At 44.5% G+C, this 16,041-nt stretch overlaps 1 protein-coding gene across 1 annotated transcript in view; it reads left to right on the top strand.

Moving 5' to 3' along the window:
• The window catches only part of Dnajc3 (DnaJ heat shock protein family (Hsp40) member C3), a 33,858-nt gene extending 21,625 nt beyond the window's left edge, over positions 1-12,233 (top strand). Inside the window, exons 7-12 of the mRNA XM_057786353.1 lie at positions 140-259; positions 2,111-2,216; positions 2,628-2,748; positions 6,046-6,178; positions 7,378-7,526; positions 8,652-12,233. Of these exons, the coding sequence (XP_057642336.1) occupies positions 140-259; positions 2,111-2,216; positions 2,628-2,748; positions 6,046-6,178; positions 7,378-7,526; positions 8,652-8,809 (787 nt within the window). The 3' untranslated portion in view covers positions 8,810-12,233. The remainder of the gene's footprint in view (positions 1-139; positions 260-2,110; positions 2,217-2,627; positions 2,749-6,045; positions 6,179-7,377; positions 7,527-8,651) is intronic.
• The last annotated feature ends 3,808 nt before the right edge of the window (positions 12,234-16,041 follow it).

Below are 16,041 nucleotides of genomic sequence, written 5' to 3'. Positions count from 1 at the left end.
TCATATGTAAATGTGTATAGCAAAAGTCAGCGTGTTTTCATTGTTACAAAAATACGTTAATGTTGATTACTTAATGCAGAAAAGTATTTAAGGATTATTTTGACTTGCAGTATTTCTTTTTTTTAAACTATGTGAGCAGTGAAGTCCGTGAGTGTCTGAAACTTGACCAGGATCATAAAAGGTGCTTTGCACACTATAAGCAAGTGAAGAAACTGAATAAGCTGATCGAGTCAGCTGAAGAACTGATAAGAGACGGCAGGTAAGAGCCTGACGTGTCCGGACAGACACCGTGGAAGCGACTGCACGGTACCCCCACTAGCAGCTCGGTGCTATTTCGGGTGTTTCCTATTTTGTGTGCCAGGTACTGGGCTATGTACTGAGAGCACAGAAATGTGACTGCAGCTCTTAGTAGTATAAACCTTTTATAAAAGGTTTATAGCTTAATGTGGGAGGTCAGTTGTGGTGATATGAAAAAAAAAGGAAATAAAATACAAATGAAAAACTAAAGCTTGTCTGAAGATTGAAGTGCAGAGCTAAGCCACTAAAGGCCAGGCAGTGGTAGCACACACCCTTAATCCCAACACTAAAGAGACAAAGGCAGACAGATCCCTGTTAGTTCAAGGCCACCCTGGGCTACACAAAATTGATCCAGTCTAAAAGAGAAACAGAGCTCACACAGAGGTGATTTCAGCATTTGGGACCCCACGCCTTTAATCTCAGCAGTAGGGAAGGTGGAGACAGGAATAATGTGGCTAGGTGGAGAGAGGAATATTAGGTGGGAGGAGACAGGAGCTCAGTGCAGTCTGAGGACGGGATGCTTTGATCAGAGCATTGCTTATCTGATCTTCAGGCAAGCTTTGTTAGATCATGATCAAATATCACCACAGTCGATATGAAGTGCTGGGGTATAGAGGTGTTAGCGGAGCCCCAGAGTGGACAGAGCAAAGAGGAGCCCTTAATCCAGTCTGTAGCAGCGAAGGCCAGGAGCAAAAGGGGAGCTCTTGGGGAGGTGGTAGGTGTAGGTATTTACGTTCTCATCTTAAAACAGGAGTTGTCTGTGTGGATATTGGGGTGTAGGGGTTTGGTAGGCTGGGGCAGGAGAATTGAAGAGTCTCCAGACAGTACTGCTTACTGTGAGATAGACTGTGTTCCCTACTCCTTGTGGCTCTCATGACACGAGCCTCCTGTGCTGTCCCTTCACACCACACTGCCTTCTGTGCGTAGCCTTCCCTAGATCCCAACAACCACGAATGTATTCTTTGTTTCTCTGGTGTTGTCATTTCAAGAGTATCGAAGAAATGGAAACACAAAATGGAAACTTTTGAGATTAGCCTTTTCCCCTTTAGCAGAGTTCTCTGGGTTTTATCCAGCTTGTTGTTTCAATCTTTCCTATTCATGGGTTAATAGTTCCATGGTATTACTCTCCACACTAGTTTATTTATCCAGTCATCATCCATTGATGCTCACCCATTGAATAATGCTACTTCCGTGTGTAAATCCTTAGAGATGGAGCTACAGCTCAGTGGAAGAGTGGTTGACGTGCAAGACACTGGCTTTGCTCTCCAGTGCTGTTCCCTATGCCCCCAACACACACACACACCCCTCTTTTGTGAACTTTTCTGGGGAGACATGAAGAGGCATTTGCCGGTGACAGAACACTCAAGTTAGTGAGGTGAGCTGCCACGCTTACTGGGCTTACAGGTGCATGAGTGACCTTAGAGCAGCTTCGTCTCTGGTTTCACTTCAGGATGGATGTTGAGTTCCTCGAAGCTGTGCAGTCCCTCCATTTAACTTTTAACTCTCCACCCCTGCATGCCCTAGCCACATGCTTTAAATAGTTTTATATTTATTTGTGTGTGCAGGCAAGCGCATGTCCTGGAGAATGAGTGTATGGGCTCTCTCCACTGGGCGAGTCTTAGGGATTAACCTTGGGCCATCAGTCCTGTCTCTGGGCTGAAGGGGCGGCCTTGGACTCAGGTTAGAGGTATTGTATTTGAGGGCAGGAGTTGTGCTAGTTTGGCTGGATTACTAAGCAGTACACCCTGAAAGGAGGGGGTTGTTCCTACAGCTTTGGAAATGGTTTCGTTGTTACTCCCGATTTATTTCATAGATACACAGATGCAACCAGCAAATACGAATCTGTCATGAAAACAGAGCCCAGTGTTGCTGAGTATACAATCCGCTCCAAAGAAAGGATCTGCCACTGCTTCTCTAAGGTAACAGTTGACTCGTTCCAGGACGTGTGAATACTTCACATGGATAACAGCCAATTTTAACTTCCTCAAATTTTTTTTTATTCATTCATGGTGTGCTCACACTCACTGAGCCCATTCACTGCGCTCACACTCGCTGAGCCCATTCACTGTGTCACACTCGCTGAGCCCATTCACTGTGTCACACTCGCTGAGCCCATTCACTGTGTCACACTCGCTGAGCCCATTCACTGTGTGCACACACTCACTGAGCCCATTCATTGTGTGCACACACTCACTGAGCCCTCTCTTTGGCCACAGGGTTTATTTTTATTGATTCTTGATACTGAGGATTGAGCTCAGGAGCTGTGCATGATAGGCACACGCTTCACCACTGAGTGCACCCAGCCCACCTTTTCTTACATTGACTTTTAGGATGAGAAGCCTGTGGAAGCCATTAGAATATGCTCTGAGGTTTTACAGATGGAACCTGACAATGTCAACGCCCTGAAAGACCGAGCAGAGGCCTATTTAATAGAAGAAATGTATGATGAAGGTGAGTCTTAAAGGAACTTGACTTGCAGTGTCTGAGGTTAAATTGTGTGAAATCAACACATGTTCAGTTGCAATTTATTTTGAACACAGTTATCTGCAAATGGCTAAGAATTTGAAAAGCTGATAATTATCTTTCTTACTGGACCATAACAGGTATAGCATCTGAGCAAAGAGTTCATAAACCAGTTTTAGTGTTCAGTAGTCAGTTCAGTTAGGAGAGACAAACGGCAGAATTGAGAACCATGGTTTCCTGCCATCCAGAGGTAATCATTGTTCAGTTATTTTTCCAGACATGTCTGTACAAATATGACTCTCTTAAGCATATAAATACACAGTATGCACAATACATATATGTCTAATATGATCCTGTGGCCTCCCAACTTCAGACATTAGAATAGCTGCTTACCTTACTTGAGGCTGCACTGAAAGCTTGCTGATAGATGATGTGAGGACCTTGAAAGGGCCGTGCTGGCGCACACAGTCGTGTGTTTATTGAAAGATGGAATTCATTACATGCATTGTTTTGTTTATCACGTATTTGGTAGGAGTTTATGAACATTTAAACAGGGATTTTTGCTAATTTTTTAATTTATTTGATGACTTCACATGGGTTTTAGCCAGTTCTCCTCCAGTTCTCCTCTTTCACCCGCTACTCTGTCTAGAACCTTTCTTTCCAAATCATATTTTTTAGTGGCGCATTAACTTTAAGGTTACTTGTATGAGCATGTGGATATGTATGGGTGGGTGTGTGGCCACAGACCTGAAAACAAATGATTCTCCTCCCGAAGCCATTAACTGTCGGTTGCTCCTCAGCTAGGGGGAGGGGAGGGGCTTGCGAGCCTTGCCCTCATCCATGTTGCAGTGTTGACTGGCTTGATTTTGTGCAGGTCACCTTGCAGCCGACAGCGTGTATAGTACTCCTCCCCAGCCGCTGGCTCCTGCATTCTTTCCTCCATTTCTTACATCTGCAGGCCTTGGCGATGGGTGGTAATAAATGTGCGACTCAAGGCTGAGCACTCAGCAGTTATTCCTTTTCAATTTTAGTTAGTTAAGAATCTTTTAGAAGCATCTCTGGCCAAGGTTAGCAGCATCATTAATTTACAAATATAAACAAATTCAGAAGACAGTTTAACAACATGTCCATTTAGCAAAGCAATCTTTTGTATGCTATCTAGGAGACCATATGTTCCTTTATGGGTCACCTTGGCATTCTTTGCTAGAGTCTACAACTTCCCTAGCTGTGGGCATTGACCAGGTTTATAGTCCCAGGCATGAATTCCCTCCCGTGGAGCCCATCAGAGAGTGACTGTTATCCACTATTGTACTGGTGAGCGCATTTGCCTGGCCGATCAGTGCATGTGGAGTCCAGTGTTGGCTAAGACAACTGTTATCTATTACAGGGAAGGGCCAGCTCAGGAACCTCTCCACTGTTGCTAGCAGTCTTAGCTGGGGTCATTCTTGTAGATTCCTGAGAATTTCCCTAGCTCCTGGTTTCTCCTTAACCCCATAATGGCTCCTTCTGTCAAATACCTCTTTCACTGCTTCCCCTCGTTGTCCCTCCCCCAACTCGGCCATCTCGAGCCCTCATGTTCACATCCTCCATCCCTCTTATATTTTTTTTTTGTTAAGAATCTACTTGTTCTTTTTTCCTAGAAATGTGTCAAAATTTTTATCTTTACAATTCTATGATGTTTATTTTTTAATTTTTGTCATTGTGCTGGGAAGAGGGCAGACAGACTGGATTAATGTCTCATTTTGACCAGTCGTTAGCACTGCTCCTTAAGAATGTCAGAGGGTGGAGAGGGATGGCAGCTCAGTGGTTAGAGCAGCGTCTAGCATGCAGCCTCCGGGTTCAGCCCCACCCGCCACATCCATACACACAAGAAAAAAAAATGTGGTTTGGATGAGGTTTTGTTTAGATTGAGGTTAGAAAATTAATTACTAATAATAAGTACATTTAGAACCATATTATTTCTGACTTTTAGTTTCATGACTGTTCATTTATGGCTGTGAGGTAGACTTGTTTACTTTTTTTACATGATTATCTCTGGGTGTGAAATCTGAGGAAACGTAACAAAAATTACTTAGCTACTATATGTTTGTGGGAAATCAGTTACTACTTGATGTAGGTGGGTCTTCTATCTGTCTGTTTCTTTCATTGGTTAATTAATAAAGAAAACTGCTTGGCCTGATAGGTCAGAACATAGGTGGGTGGAGTAGACAGAACATAATGCTGAAAAGAAGGGAAATGAGGCAGACACCTTAGCTCTCCTCTCTAAGATGGAAGCAGGTTAAGATCTTCCTGGTAAGCCACCACCTCGTGGTACTACACAGATTATTAGAAATGGGTTAATCAAGATGAAAAGTTAGCCTGTAGGAGGCTAGAGCTAATGGGCCAAGCAGTGTTTAAAAGAATACAGTTTCCGTGCAGTTATTTTGGGTAAAGCTAGCTGGGTGGCGGGACATAGCCTGCCAGTCCTTCTACAACTGCTTGTGAGTTATATGAATATAGGAGACAATAATTCTATATTTCTTATAGTAAGAAAAGCATTCATGCTATAACTTAGTATGATCTAAAAGACTTGCCATTTGGGGACGGTGAGATGGCTCAGTGAGTGGGTAAAGGTACCAGCTGCCACACCTGACGACTGTACTCACCCCAGATTGGTAGACTATATTGCAGGATACTTTTAAGAATATGAATCTTTTTTCCTATAAATTGACACAAGTCAAGTTTATTCTACAGCTGGGCCTCGTCAGAACCCCAGGACCCAGGGCTGTCACTGAAGGCCCTCGTAAGCCTCTTACCAAGGAATGTTCCTGAAACCCAGCCGTGAATAATTTTCATCTCCAGGACTTTGAAAGGATGAACCCCATCCTGATCTTGACCCAGATGTTCTGTAATAGAGCCTGTATTGTAGATGAGGGCTCTGTGTATTTGGGTTTGATGGATCGCTTCATCACACTGGGCACTGAGTGACGGGTCTTCCTACCTGTCAGACATAGAAGTTGGTGCTGACTCTTTCCCAGTGTTCTGTTTTCTTTGTGGCTTCAAGATTGCGTTGTAGGTGTGGGGAGATAATGAGAGGGTGGATAATTAACAACCACAGTGAGTTCTGTTAAACAGGAGTGAGAACTTCAGCCTCAGTTATGAATTAAGTTTGAACAAAATTATGAAAAAGGGACCATTTAGGCTCTTGGAAGCAGCAGTGAGTGAAGGGGCTGGCAATGAGGACTGAGCAGCAAGCTGGTAGAATCGTCATTTCCCTAACAGCTTTTCCTAAACATATTTTGACAGCCATTCAGGACTATGAAGCTGCTCAGGAACACAACGAAAATGATCAGCAGATCCGGGAAGGTTTAGAGAAAGCTCAGCGGTTACTGAAACAGTCACAGAAGCGAGATTATTACAAAATCTTGGGAGTAAAAAGGTGAATTGTTGGAGTTTGTACTATTTAACCAACTGCTTTACAGCTTAATCATAGCTCCTTTTGTCCTACCCTGGCTCTCTTCCCTTACTCATGGTGTTTCATTTATATATTATTCTAGCAGCCTTTGACATCATAAACTGTTTTCAGTATATTACAGGCAAACGCACTAATAGATGTTGATGGTGAAGGCTGTGGTGGAAATAGGTCCTAGGCCTAGACTTTTTGGGAGGATTGAGAAAGTAGAGTTGAATTTATTTTCATTGGGCCAGGAGGAAGGGAAAGAAAGCCCTCCCATGGGCCTAAAGCTGAAGTTGTAGTGCAGTGGTGAGGAGCACTTGTTCTAGCAGAGACCCAGGTTCAGCTCTCAGCATGCACACGATGGCTCACCGTCGTCTCTAACTCCAGTCTGACCTCTTCTGGCTTTCTGTCATTACACACATGATAGTCATACATGCAGGCAGACACCCATACACGTAAAATAACATTAAATCCTAAAAGTTTTGTTGAAAAAAGATTCATTTTTCAGACTGTCATCTTTCGTTCCAAAGTTTAAGCTTTGGTCTTATTAAGTAAACTCGGCCTAAAATAAGGGGTTGACAGAGGTGTGTGTGTGCATGTGCGTGCTTTATTTTGATTGGCAGAATCTTGCTGCGTAGCCCTGGCTAGCCTAAAGACACTATGCAGACCTAGCCCTTATACCCACAAGGATCTCTCTGCCTCTGCCTCTAGAGTACTGCTGGGATTAAAGGTGTACACCACCATCTTGATGTGAGAATATCTTCTTATGCCCAGAAAGAATTAAGCTATGGTGTTGTAGAAATCTAGAAGGGACATCTGTAAAGATCTGTACTATATTCTAAGATGCTTGGCGAGCAAGCATCTTGAGAAGCCTGAGGTTGTGGCTCAGTGTTGAGGGGTTTGCTGTGCACACAATAGGTTCCCCACCACCCCTAGGGCTCAGAAAGAAAAGAAAGGAGAAGTTGACTGTCTGGAACAGTATGTTTGAAATTTTGAGAACAGAGTTGTATGTCATCAGGTGACACTCCCTGTATCCCTTACTCACAGAGCCTGCAGTGTGTGTTTGCAGTGCTGTGATTGGGTGGTAGGGGACTACAACACAGCTCTTCTGAGGTTTTCTTTAAATGACAGTAGGTTGGGACCTTTCTGATAATTGGTAAATAATTTTCTTCATCCTTCAGAAATGCCAAAAAACAAGAAATCATTAAAGCCTACCGAAAACTAGCACTTCAGTGGCATCCGGATAATTTCCAGAATGAAGAGGAAAAGAAAAAGGCAGAGAAAAAGTTCATTGACATAGCAGCTGCTAAAGAAGTCCTCTCAGACCCAGGTACCTTGTGCCCAGCGTCTGCTGCTCTTGGAGTAGTGCTGTTGGGATGAACGGCTCCTGTTCCTTTCCCACTCCAAGGGCAGAGGTGAACTGTAGAACAAGGCGGGTGAGCGGGAGGACTGTGGTTGGCTGTCAGCCCTGCAGCTCCACTGGTGAGTGTGGGCTGCGTTCTCCTCATCTGGACAAGTTCTTAGCCTTGTTTTTCTCTAGCAGTCATAGGAAAGCACAACACTGAGCACAACACACCTAGACCCTACTAGTCTCTTAGCTCAGTGATGGGTGGTTCTCTGCACCAAATTCCCCGATGTGTCAGGAGCCTGGGGAGGAAGCCAGTGTGTCGGGCCGGCTTACAAAAAGAGGAGAGTAGATGTCTAGCTAGGCCTGTTGTGCCCTGTGGATGTTAGCAGCCATCTTGCCCTAAGTCACATGAACAGATGATTGGGTTGATATATATGTGAATCTGGTCTGGAAAGTAAGGAGACAGGCTAAGAATTTGTACACACTGCTTTTCATGACTTTTTGTACGTGTGGAGATGGGTGTTCTAATTTGAGCTAGGCAGCTTCAACAAAGAGGAAATCAAGTTATGCCCCCCGAGCAAATCTTCTCTGTACATCCATTTATAGTACAGAATTTAAGTAGTCCTTTGTCCTAAGTAATTTGTATTCTACTAAGGGGGACAGGTGCACTTCATTATTGGAAACAGTAGGTACAGTTTACCTGTTCTGTTATCGGATGCAGAATGCCTATACTGTCCTCAAGTGTAGTATAACAGTTGGGCCAGAGTCAGGGGTCTTGAGGGATTTGGTGATATTAGGGGGGCTTCCCACCCCATCTTTGCCTGGTTCTCATTGTGGTCTTCATGTGTCTGCATTATATTTGGGGAGGAAAATGAGCTTTATGGACGGTTGTTTCACCTGTTGGGCAAAGTAGCTCCTTATGCTTTGGAGATGGACTTCCTGTAGGAGATGAGGACTGACTTGCTGTTTTGTAAAGAGCATGGCTCTGGGAGTTCTCCTGGCAGTGGTTTTCTTCAGGATGGGAATGGGAAAGTAGGGGAGCATCAAAGCCTCGTACCTATACCTTGGGATAACACGTGGGTCTTCATTTGCTGCTTTCCTTTCTAGAAATGAGAAAGAAGTTTGATGATGGAGAAGATCCTCTGGATGCGGAGAGTCAACAAGGAGGTGGTGGCAACCCCTTCCACAGGAGCTGGAACTCATGGCAGGGGTTCAACCCCTTCAGCTCAGGCGGACCGTTCAGATTTAAATTCCACTTCAATTAAACCAGCTGTTTTACTGCTCCTCTTCTTTATTTTCTTAACATTCAAAACAAAGCAACTTTGGGATTCTAATGGAAACAAAATGAAACAAAACTTTGAGTTTGTCCGTGACCAAAGAGTTGTTTCAAGGAAAAGAGCTGTTCGTACTGTAGACTTGACGGGCCTGCCGAGGCAGGGAGCAAGGGGCCGTTTCTGACAAGGCAGCATGTGCTCATCTTGTGTTGCCTGGGGGATGTGGTGTGGGGCATTTGTCCTGTGGTGGTGTTCAAACAGCATTTTATATATATATATATTTAAACTGGAGCAGCCAGATTCTGAACAGCCTTGCATAGTGACCGTGAGGGGGAGAACGGATTGGGTCTCAGTATTCTTAAGACGATGTCCTTCGGGACAATTGTGCTTAGGTTTTGGTCAGTCCAGTCACGTGCAAGGATTTCCTCCTGTCCCGGCAGGAAGTGCAGAGATCATCGTTTGGGAGACAGTCCATCTTGTGCGGGTGGGGTGCCCAGGTGTAGACTATGCTTTGAAGCTGAGGATGTATTTTTGTTGTTTTGTCTCTCTTGAGTTTGTTAAAACTTACAGATCCTCTCTTAAAATGTTAACCAGAACAAGTTAAAAAGTTCGGTCTGTGAAAGACTCAGTGGTGTCCTGGAGAGTGTGTTGAAGGTCAGGCTGACACACTGAGCAGCTGAAGTGCGGAAGTGCCCTAAAAGTGCAGTTTCTCCGGCAGCATCAGCAGCTCACTCCCAGCTGGAGCAGGAGAGCGAGGCGGCGTCTCAGTGTCTCTCACATGTAGCCCAGTTGTTTTGGCTGTATTGTTTGTTGGGTGTTTGCTCCGTAGATCTGCCTCACTAGGACTGATGTTTATTGTTCTGCTGAGAAGAAAGTGTAGGCTTGCAAATCTGTTCCGCTCTGTGTTTGCTCACATCTCATCAGTAAGATGACATTGCCCATCTCCTCCCGACAGATCCTCTTGCTTTTTAAGCAGATACCTCTTTAAGAAATATACTATTCAGAATTTGTATACTGGATAATTTTTGCCCTAAAAACCTGTTACTAAATCAAGAACATTGAATATTTATGAACTACTGATGCTGCATTGAAAATGTAAAAGAATTATTTAGGTAAGAATTATTACCTTTATTCTAGAAAGTTGTTTTTCTTTTTTGAAACATTGTGAAGTATTTTAAGTATAAAGGTCTAATATATTGTTTTTATGAGATTAATCATTTTAGTTAAATTGTGGGAGGCATGAAGGTAGCATCCAAGCACAAATCATTTTCTTAACCTATAGTCATACCCTTAAGCATATATAGAAAAAGATTTTTAAAATGGACAAACATAAGTCACATAGTTGAGTTGGGCAAAACATTTAAGTGCTTTTTGCCTGTACTTAGGAGCCTGTTTCTTACCAATAAACACAACAATGCATTTCAAAACCACTTTCATTTTGCTTCAGTGTCCCCAAATTCACATCAGGCCATGTGTGGTAACACACACTTCTGACCGCACTAGAGACGAGGAGAAGGCCTCGTTTACATGATGAGTTCCAGGCCAGGTCCCCACCAAAACACTAAACAGGTAAAGCCCAGCCAGCATGGAACAGTGAATGGCATGGTTTTATGTCTCAGCCATCTCAGGTTAACTCGCAGCTGTTCTGTCCAACTCCTGTTGTGGACACGTCCCGACAGTGAAGGCAGCTCTGCTTTCCAAAGTCACTTTGCACCAGCAGAACCAAGGAAGCACCACGCTCTCACTCTCCCACTTAGAGCGGATGCAGAGTTGCCAGTAGCACGGAGCTGGAGGATTCTGACACGGTTGAGGTTGGGCTGTGTGGACCTGTGGTCCAGATCTGGTGCCTCCTAATTTGCTTCCCTGAGGGTTTTAAGTTTTTTTCCTCCCTACTTGTAACTACCCTAAGTAACTGAGGATTAGTCTTCTCACTGCAAACTTGGGTGCCAAAGGCAGATGTCAGGAGGGAGATGAAGGTAGATCTCTGCTGATTACTGAGGTAGGTGAATGGTCAGTTCCAGCATGCATGCTGTTGGTAGTCTCCTGGTGGCCAGCCTATCAGATGAGCAATAGAACAGTGTCCTTTCTGCCTGGTGACACTGTAAAGCCACATTAGTGGAGAAACATTCTCCACTTTCTGCTTTTTCCTTTTTGCAGGGCCACTTCCACATCCTGGTTTCTGTTTTAGGAACTGCAGAAACCTTTGTGGTAATTCTGGGGAAGGTGGGATCAAGCTCACCGTCGCGGTGCTCTGTTCTGTTCCGAGCCTTCCCTTCCTCATGCTGAGCTTCCTAAGTGCACCGTCGTTGGCTGCATCCAGTGCTCACCACTGTAGGAAGAAGGAAAAAATCGCCTGCCACCAGAAGGGCACCTTCTTCACCTCTCACTTCTGCAAGTTTACTCTTTTTTACCTTGAATAGAATAACCTAGGAGTGGTATGTAGCATCTTCATTGAAACATTCCCTTAATAGTGCTAAAGTCTGTTTTAATTGTGCAGCTTAACCACTGGAGCTCTGAGGATGAGTGGGTTTAAGAATTGTGAGCAGGCCGTGTGGCTCATGACCGGAGCTCAGAATGTGGGCTGCAGTAGGCGCTCACGGCGGCTTTGAGGCCCTGCTTTGCAAGTCCCAAACTTAGACACGGCGCAAGAGTGCGAGAGGGTTATTGGGAACTGAAGGTCACTGTCACCACTGCTTACCCCGGAAGATGGCATGCCCACGTAAAGGCCTTGGCTTGGTCAGAAGTTGTCACTCACCATGAAGAAGGAGGAGGTGAGAGGTGGTGTCTAGAAGACACTGCTCAGGCCATCGTGGGTGCCCAGCTGCCTCGAGACGGCACCCGTGATGGCCGGTACAGTGTTTTCAGTAAGACACACACGGGTCAGGTGATGTCAGGAGAGTTTCCTTGAGTGGATCTGATGTCCCTATAGTGATGCAGGATGGAGGAGGCAGGTGATGACGTAAGAACTGATTTTTCCAGATCCTGTCTTTCCTTTTCTGTTAGTGGCAGAATTTATTCTGTAATTTCAAATGATGTTAGGAGGGGCAGATAATTTTTTAACAGACGATCTCATTTGCTGAATGATTTAAGAGTAAAATTAGCCACTGCGTGGCTTTGTGTGCAGTCACAACAGGTTTATTGCACTTACATGTGGACAAAATAGTTACCTGTGCAAAGGAATACAGGGCACAGGGCAAGTCAAAATCAGAGATGTTTGAGAAGTTAAATTATTACTCTTAAGTTTCCATTTGTTTTAAATGGGACAGACTTAACAATCCATCTCTATTTAGTGTTTTAATGAAAAAAAGGAACTAAAATTATTTCAAACTGGGGCTCATACATGTCTATGAATATGGGCAATATTTTTATGCCCGTGTATTTTCACATTTAATAAAAATATTTATGGTCACAGCCACTACTTTCTTGCTTCTGTTTCATGTTTAACCTTTTAGTTAAAACTCTAAGACAGTCCATCCTAGAAGTCTGTTTTCAACTTTACTGCACACAAAATCAGTGACCGAGTTTACAGGGAAGGTCGGAGCATGTAGATATGTTTAAAATTTTTTTAACTCACCAAGTCCTAGGAAAATTGAACTTAAAATAGTGAATTATTTTTTCTACTTTAATATTAAAGTCTAACAGGTGGCTTCATCTGACTCTTACTACTCGTGTCTGTTGGCACAGTTGCAGGACGGCACCACAGCACATCCAGGAGGTAGACCTGTAGAGCAACAAAGCCAGCTTTCTAGCTCAGTTATCTCTTCAGTGTTGAAGGAGCACTGTAATAAATGTGTATTCAACTTTTACAGGAATATAGAAGCTTTCCAAATCCCTAGTGGCAGTCTTGATGATAGTGTAGAAGCAGTCAGCAGCTGCAGAGGCCAGTGCTGCCTGACGCCGGAAGCAGAGGGCATCGATAGTCATTCTTTTCTCAGCCTCAAGCTGGCCCTGAGCAGGCACTGTTACCACTCTCAGATTTGGGCTTCATGGTCCTTTAAAAGTATGCAGTTATCTCAAGGCCTTCAGTTCCTATCCCGAGGACTCTAGACCCCAGACCCTGTCTTTTTTCCTTTTTGGGGGCAGTTCCTTCCACGGGAGATGTGCACATGGCACACAGAATCAGCATGCACATTTAGCTGCTTTTGTCCGTTTTCTGCCAAGACCCCAAAGAAACAAAAATCCCTAGACAAAGGCGTTTGGTGACTTCCTTGTTGGGGATTTTCCTTCCTCCTGAAGTCATTTTGTCGCTGTTTCTCAGTTTTCTGTAATCGTCTTGCTTCTGCTTCCTGGAGAGTCTGCATCACTGACCTCAGCCCCTGTCCCAGGCTGATCTTGGATGATTATCTGGGGCTTTAGGCCATAAACCCCTGGGATACGAGAGGCCTGTTTCTCCCAACTGTATGACGCCATGGGCTTTGAGCCCCACTCCTCTAGGTGCTTCATTTTAAGCCAGCAGTCACTTAAACCCACTAACGTCACAGCAGCGATCAAGATAGTGACTAGGGGCCGCCGTAGACTTCAACTCTAAGCACAGGCTCATCAGTACCTTTGAGTGGTCACTAAAATGTGTCAGCTGTATAAGCTGCTTTACTGGTAGTATTTCAGCAAAGAAAGCTTTTCTGAAGAGTTAGCCATGCCTTCATCACTGAGCAAGTTCTGCCTTGCCCTGCAGTGATGGCTGGTTTTCTGGAAGCTGCTTGTGGGTAGAGCCAGGCAGTCTATGGGGCTGGAATTAGGACTTGGCACAGAGGTATAAGCTTCCTCTAATTAGTCGTTGTTTCTAATATTAATGAAGTGTCTGACTTTTATCTTCTCTAGCTGGCATGGATGAGAGTGTCTTTGATTTTACCTTATTAGGGACTTCAGGGTAAACTAGAGCTAAGTGGTGAACATTTCTGAAAGGAAACCATTTGCATCTGAGTGCTATGAAAATTAAGTTTTCAGCTTCTAGGTAGGGCCTACTTGAATCACTGACCTCCGTAAAGGTCAGTGCATTCTTCCTCTCAGCCTAGTCCCCTCAGCCTGGTCCCCTCAGCCTGGTCCCCTCAGCCTGGTCGTGCTTCACAGTTCTCCTTGAGGGGAGAAAGTGGAAACCACTCAGTTACAAATGTACTGTGCTTTTTCCAGGATCTTTTCTGGTTAAAATTTCATAGTGTGCCTGCATGGGAGAGCCAGATTTCAGGATCACGGACACAGTGACCAGGAGCATAGACCCAGACGGCCCTCAGCATCACTGCGTCCTCCCCTGGCTTACTCGAGTAGCGCACATTCACTGAGTTTAACATAATAGAATTCTCAACGGGGCCATGTCCTAGGTAGGGTGACCATTACTGATGAAACACCATGACCGTACAACTTGGGGAGGGAAGGGTTATTGGATTTACAGTTCACTGTTCATCACTGAAGTCAGGGCAGGACCCTGGAGGCAGGAGCTGATGCAGAGGCCATGCAGGGCTGCTGCTGACTTGTTTCCCATGGCTTGCTCTGCTTTCTTACAGAACCCTGGACCACCAGCCCAGGCATGGTACCACCCACAATGGGCTGGGCCCAACCCAGCAATCGATTGAGAAAATGCCCTACAGGTGCACCTAAAGCCCTGGTATTTTGTTAATTGAGGTCCCTCCTCTCAGACGACTGTAGCTTGTGTCCAGTTGACATAAACCATCCAGCACAATTGATCCCTTGCCAGTGTGACACACACACATCTCAGTAAAGTCATAACCTTTCTTGTTCATTCCCAAGATACACATTAACATAAACACCACAATATAAACTATTTTACAAACTTAAAAAGCCCCACAATTGTAGGCAGAGTTTTTTTGTGTCCATCAAGTCAGCTCTGTCCCACCAGCGGCTCCCAAACAACCACACAGAGACTTATTATTAATTGTAAATGCTTGCTTGATAGCTTAGGCTTGTTACTAACTAGCTCTATTTCTTATCTATGTTCTACCACATAGTGGTACCTTTTTCAGCATGGCATGTTTATCTCCTCTGGGGCTGGCTGGTGGTTCCTGGTGACTGCCTCCTTCCCCTGCACTCTTTCCCTGTCCACCAATCCCGCCTAACCTTGTCCTGCCCAGCTATTGGGAATTAGCTCTTTATACTCTAATGAGAACAACACATAGTCACAGGCTACAAAAGGATTGTCCCACAGTGCACAGTCTTACTAATTCAAACACTCTAAAAATTCAGTCTTAAGCAAGCAAACAAACAAAAAACGCTAATGCAAACACACTAAAAATCCAGTCTTAAAACAAGCAAGCAAACAAACAACAACAACAACAAAAAACCACTTACTAATTCAAACACACTAAAAATTCAATCTTAAAACAAGCAAACAAACAAAAAAACCCAAAGTCTTTTAAAGTCAAAAGTCAAGTGTGGGGTCCTATAAAGTAAAAGGTAAGTTAAATACTTCATTTCAAGAGAGAAGAACTAGTCACAATTAGATAAAAATAATACCAAATTTTAACATTATAAATTACTCAGTGTTTAGTATCTAGGATTCACTCACAATCTTCTGGACTCTTCCAAGGGGCTTGGGTCACTCCTCTGGCTCTGCAGTGCACACAGCTTGTCTCCTAGACTCAGCTGCTGATGGTGGTAGTGGTTGTCCATGGCACTGGCGTCCTAAAAATGCTGGGATTTCCTGCTGCAATGGGCTGCACTTTGACCAGTAGCCTCTCCTGGGCTCTCTTCATGGTGCCCAGCCTCAGGTTCTCTGCATGGACCCTTCAGTTCTGAGACTTCAACTGCTATTGAGGCTGCACCTTCTCCAATGGCCTCTCCTGCCCTCTCACAATGCCAAGACTCAGCTGTTCTCCATGACCCCTTCATGCCTTCAAACTCAGTACCAGCTGCCAATCTCACATTGCCAAGCTTGACTGCCAGCACATGGTCCGCCTGTTCCGCCTCTGGAACACAGCTTGTGCGCAGACTCTCTGGAAACCCTTCCCAGAAGACTTCACCTTACTGATGCTGGGCTCTTAACCACAGCTGGCCAGCATCCATTGTTCAAAGCAAAATAAAGGTTTTACTTCAGTGGTTCTGTTTTCTTCCTAACCACAGCAAACTCTTTAGCTCCATTTCACCAGATGCCAGATACCTCACACAAGCGCCCAAGGAGGGTTTTTGCTTCCCAGGAAATCTCGCAAGCCAGGCCTCCAACAGTTTGCACTGCTTTCAAGATTCTTGTCTTCCAAGCTCCTAGAGCACAGCAC

The sequence above is a fragment of the Chionomys nivalis genome, chromosome 12 (genome assembly GCF_950005125.1).
Source record: "Chionomys nivalis chromosome 12, mChiNiv1.1, whole genome shotgun sequence".
NCBI classification, from domain to species: Eukaryota; Metazoa; Chordata; class Mammalia; order Rodentia; family Cricetidae; genus Chionomys; species Chionomys nivalis.
This window is presented reverse-complemented; position numbering and strand designations above follow the sequence as displayed.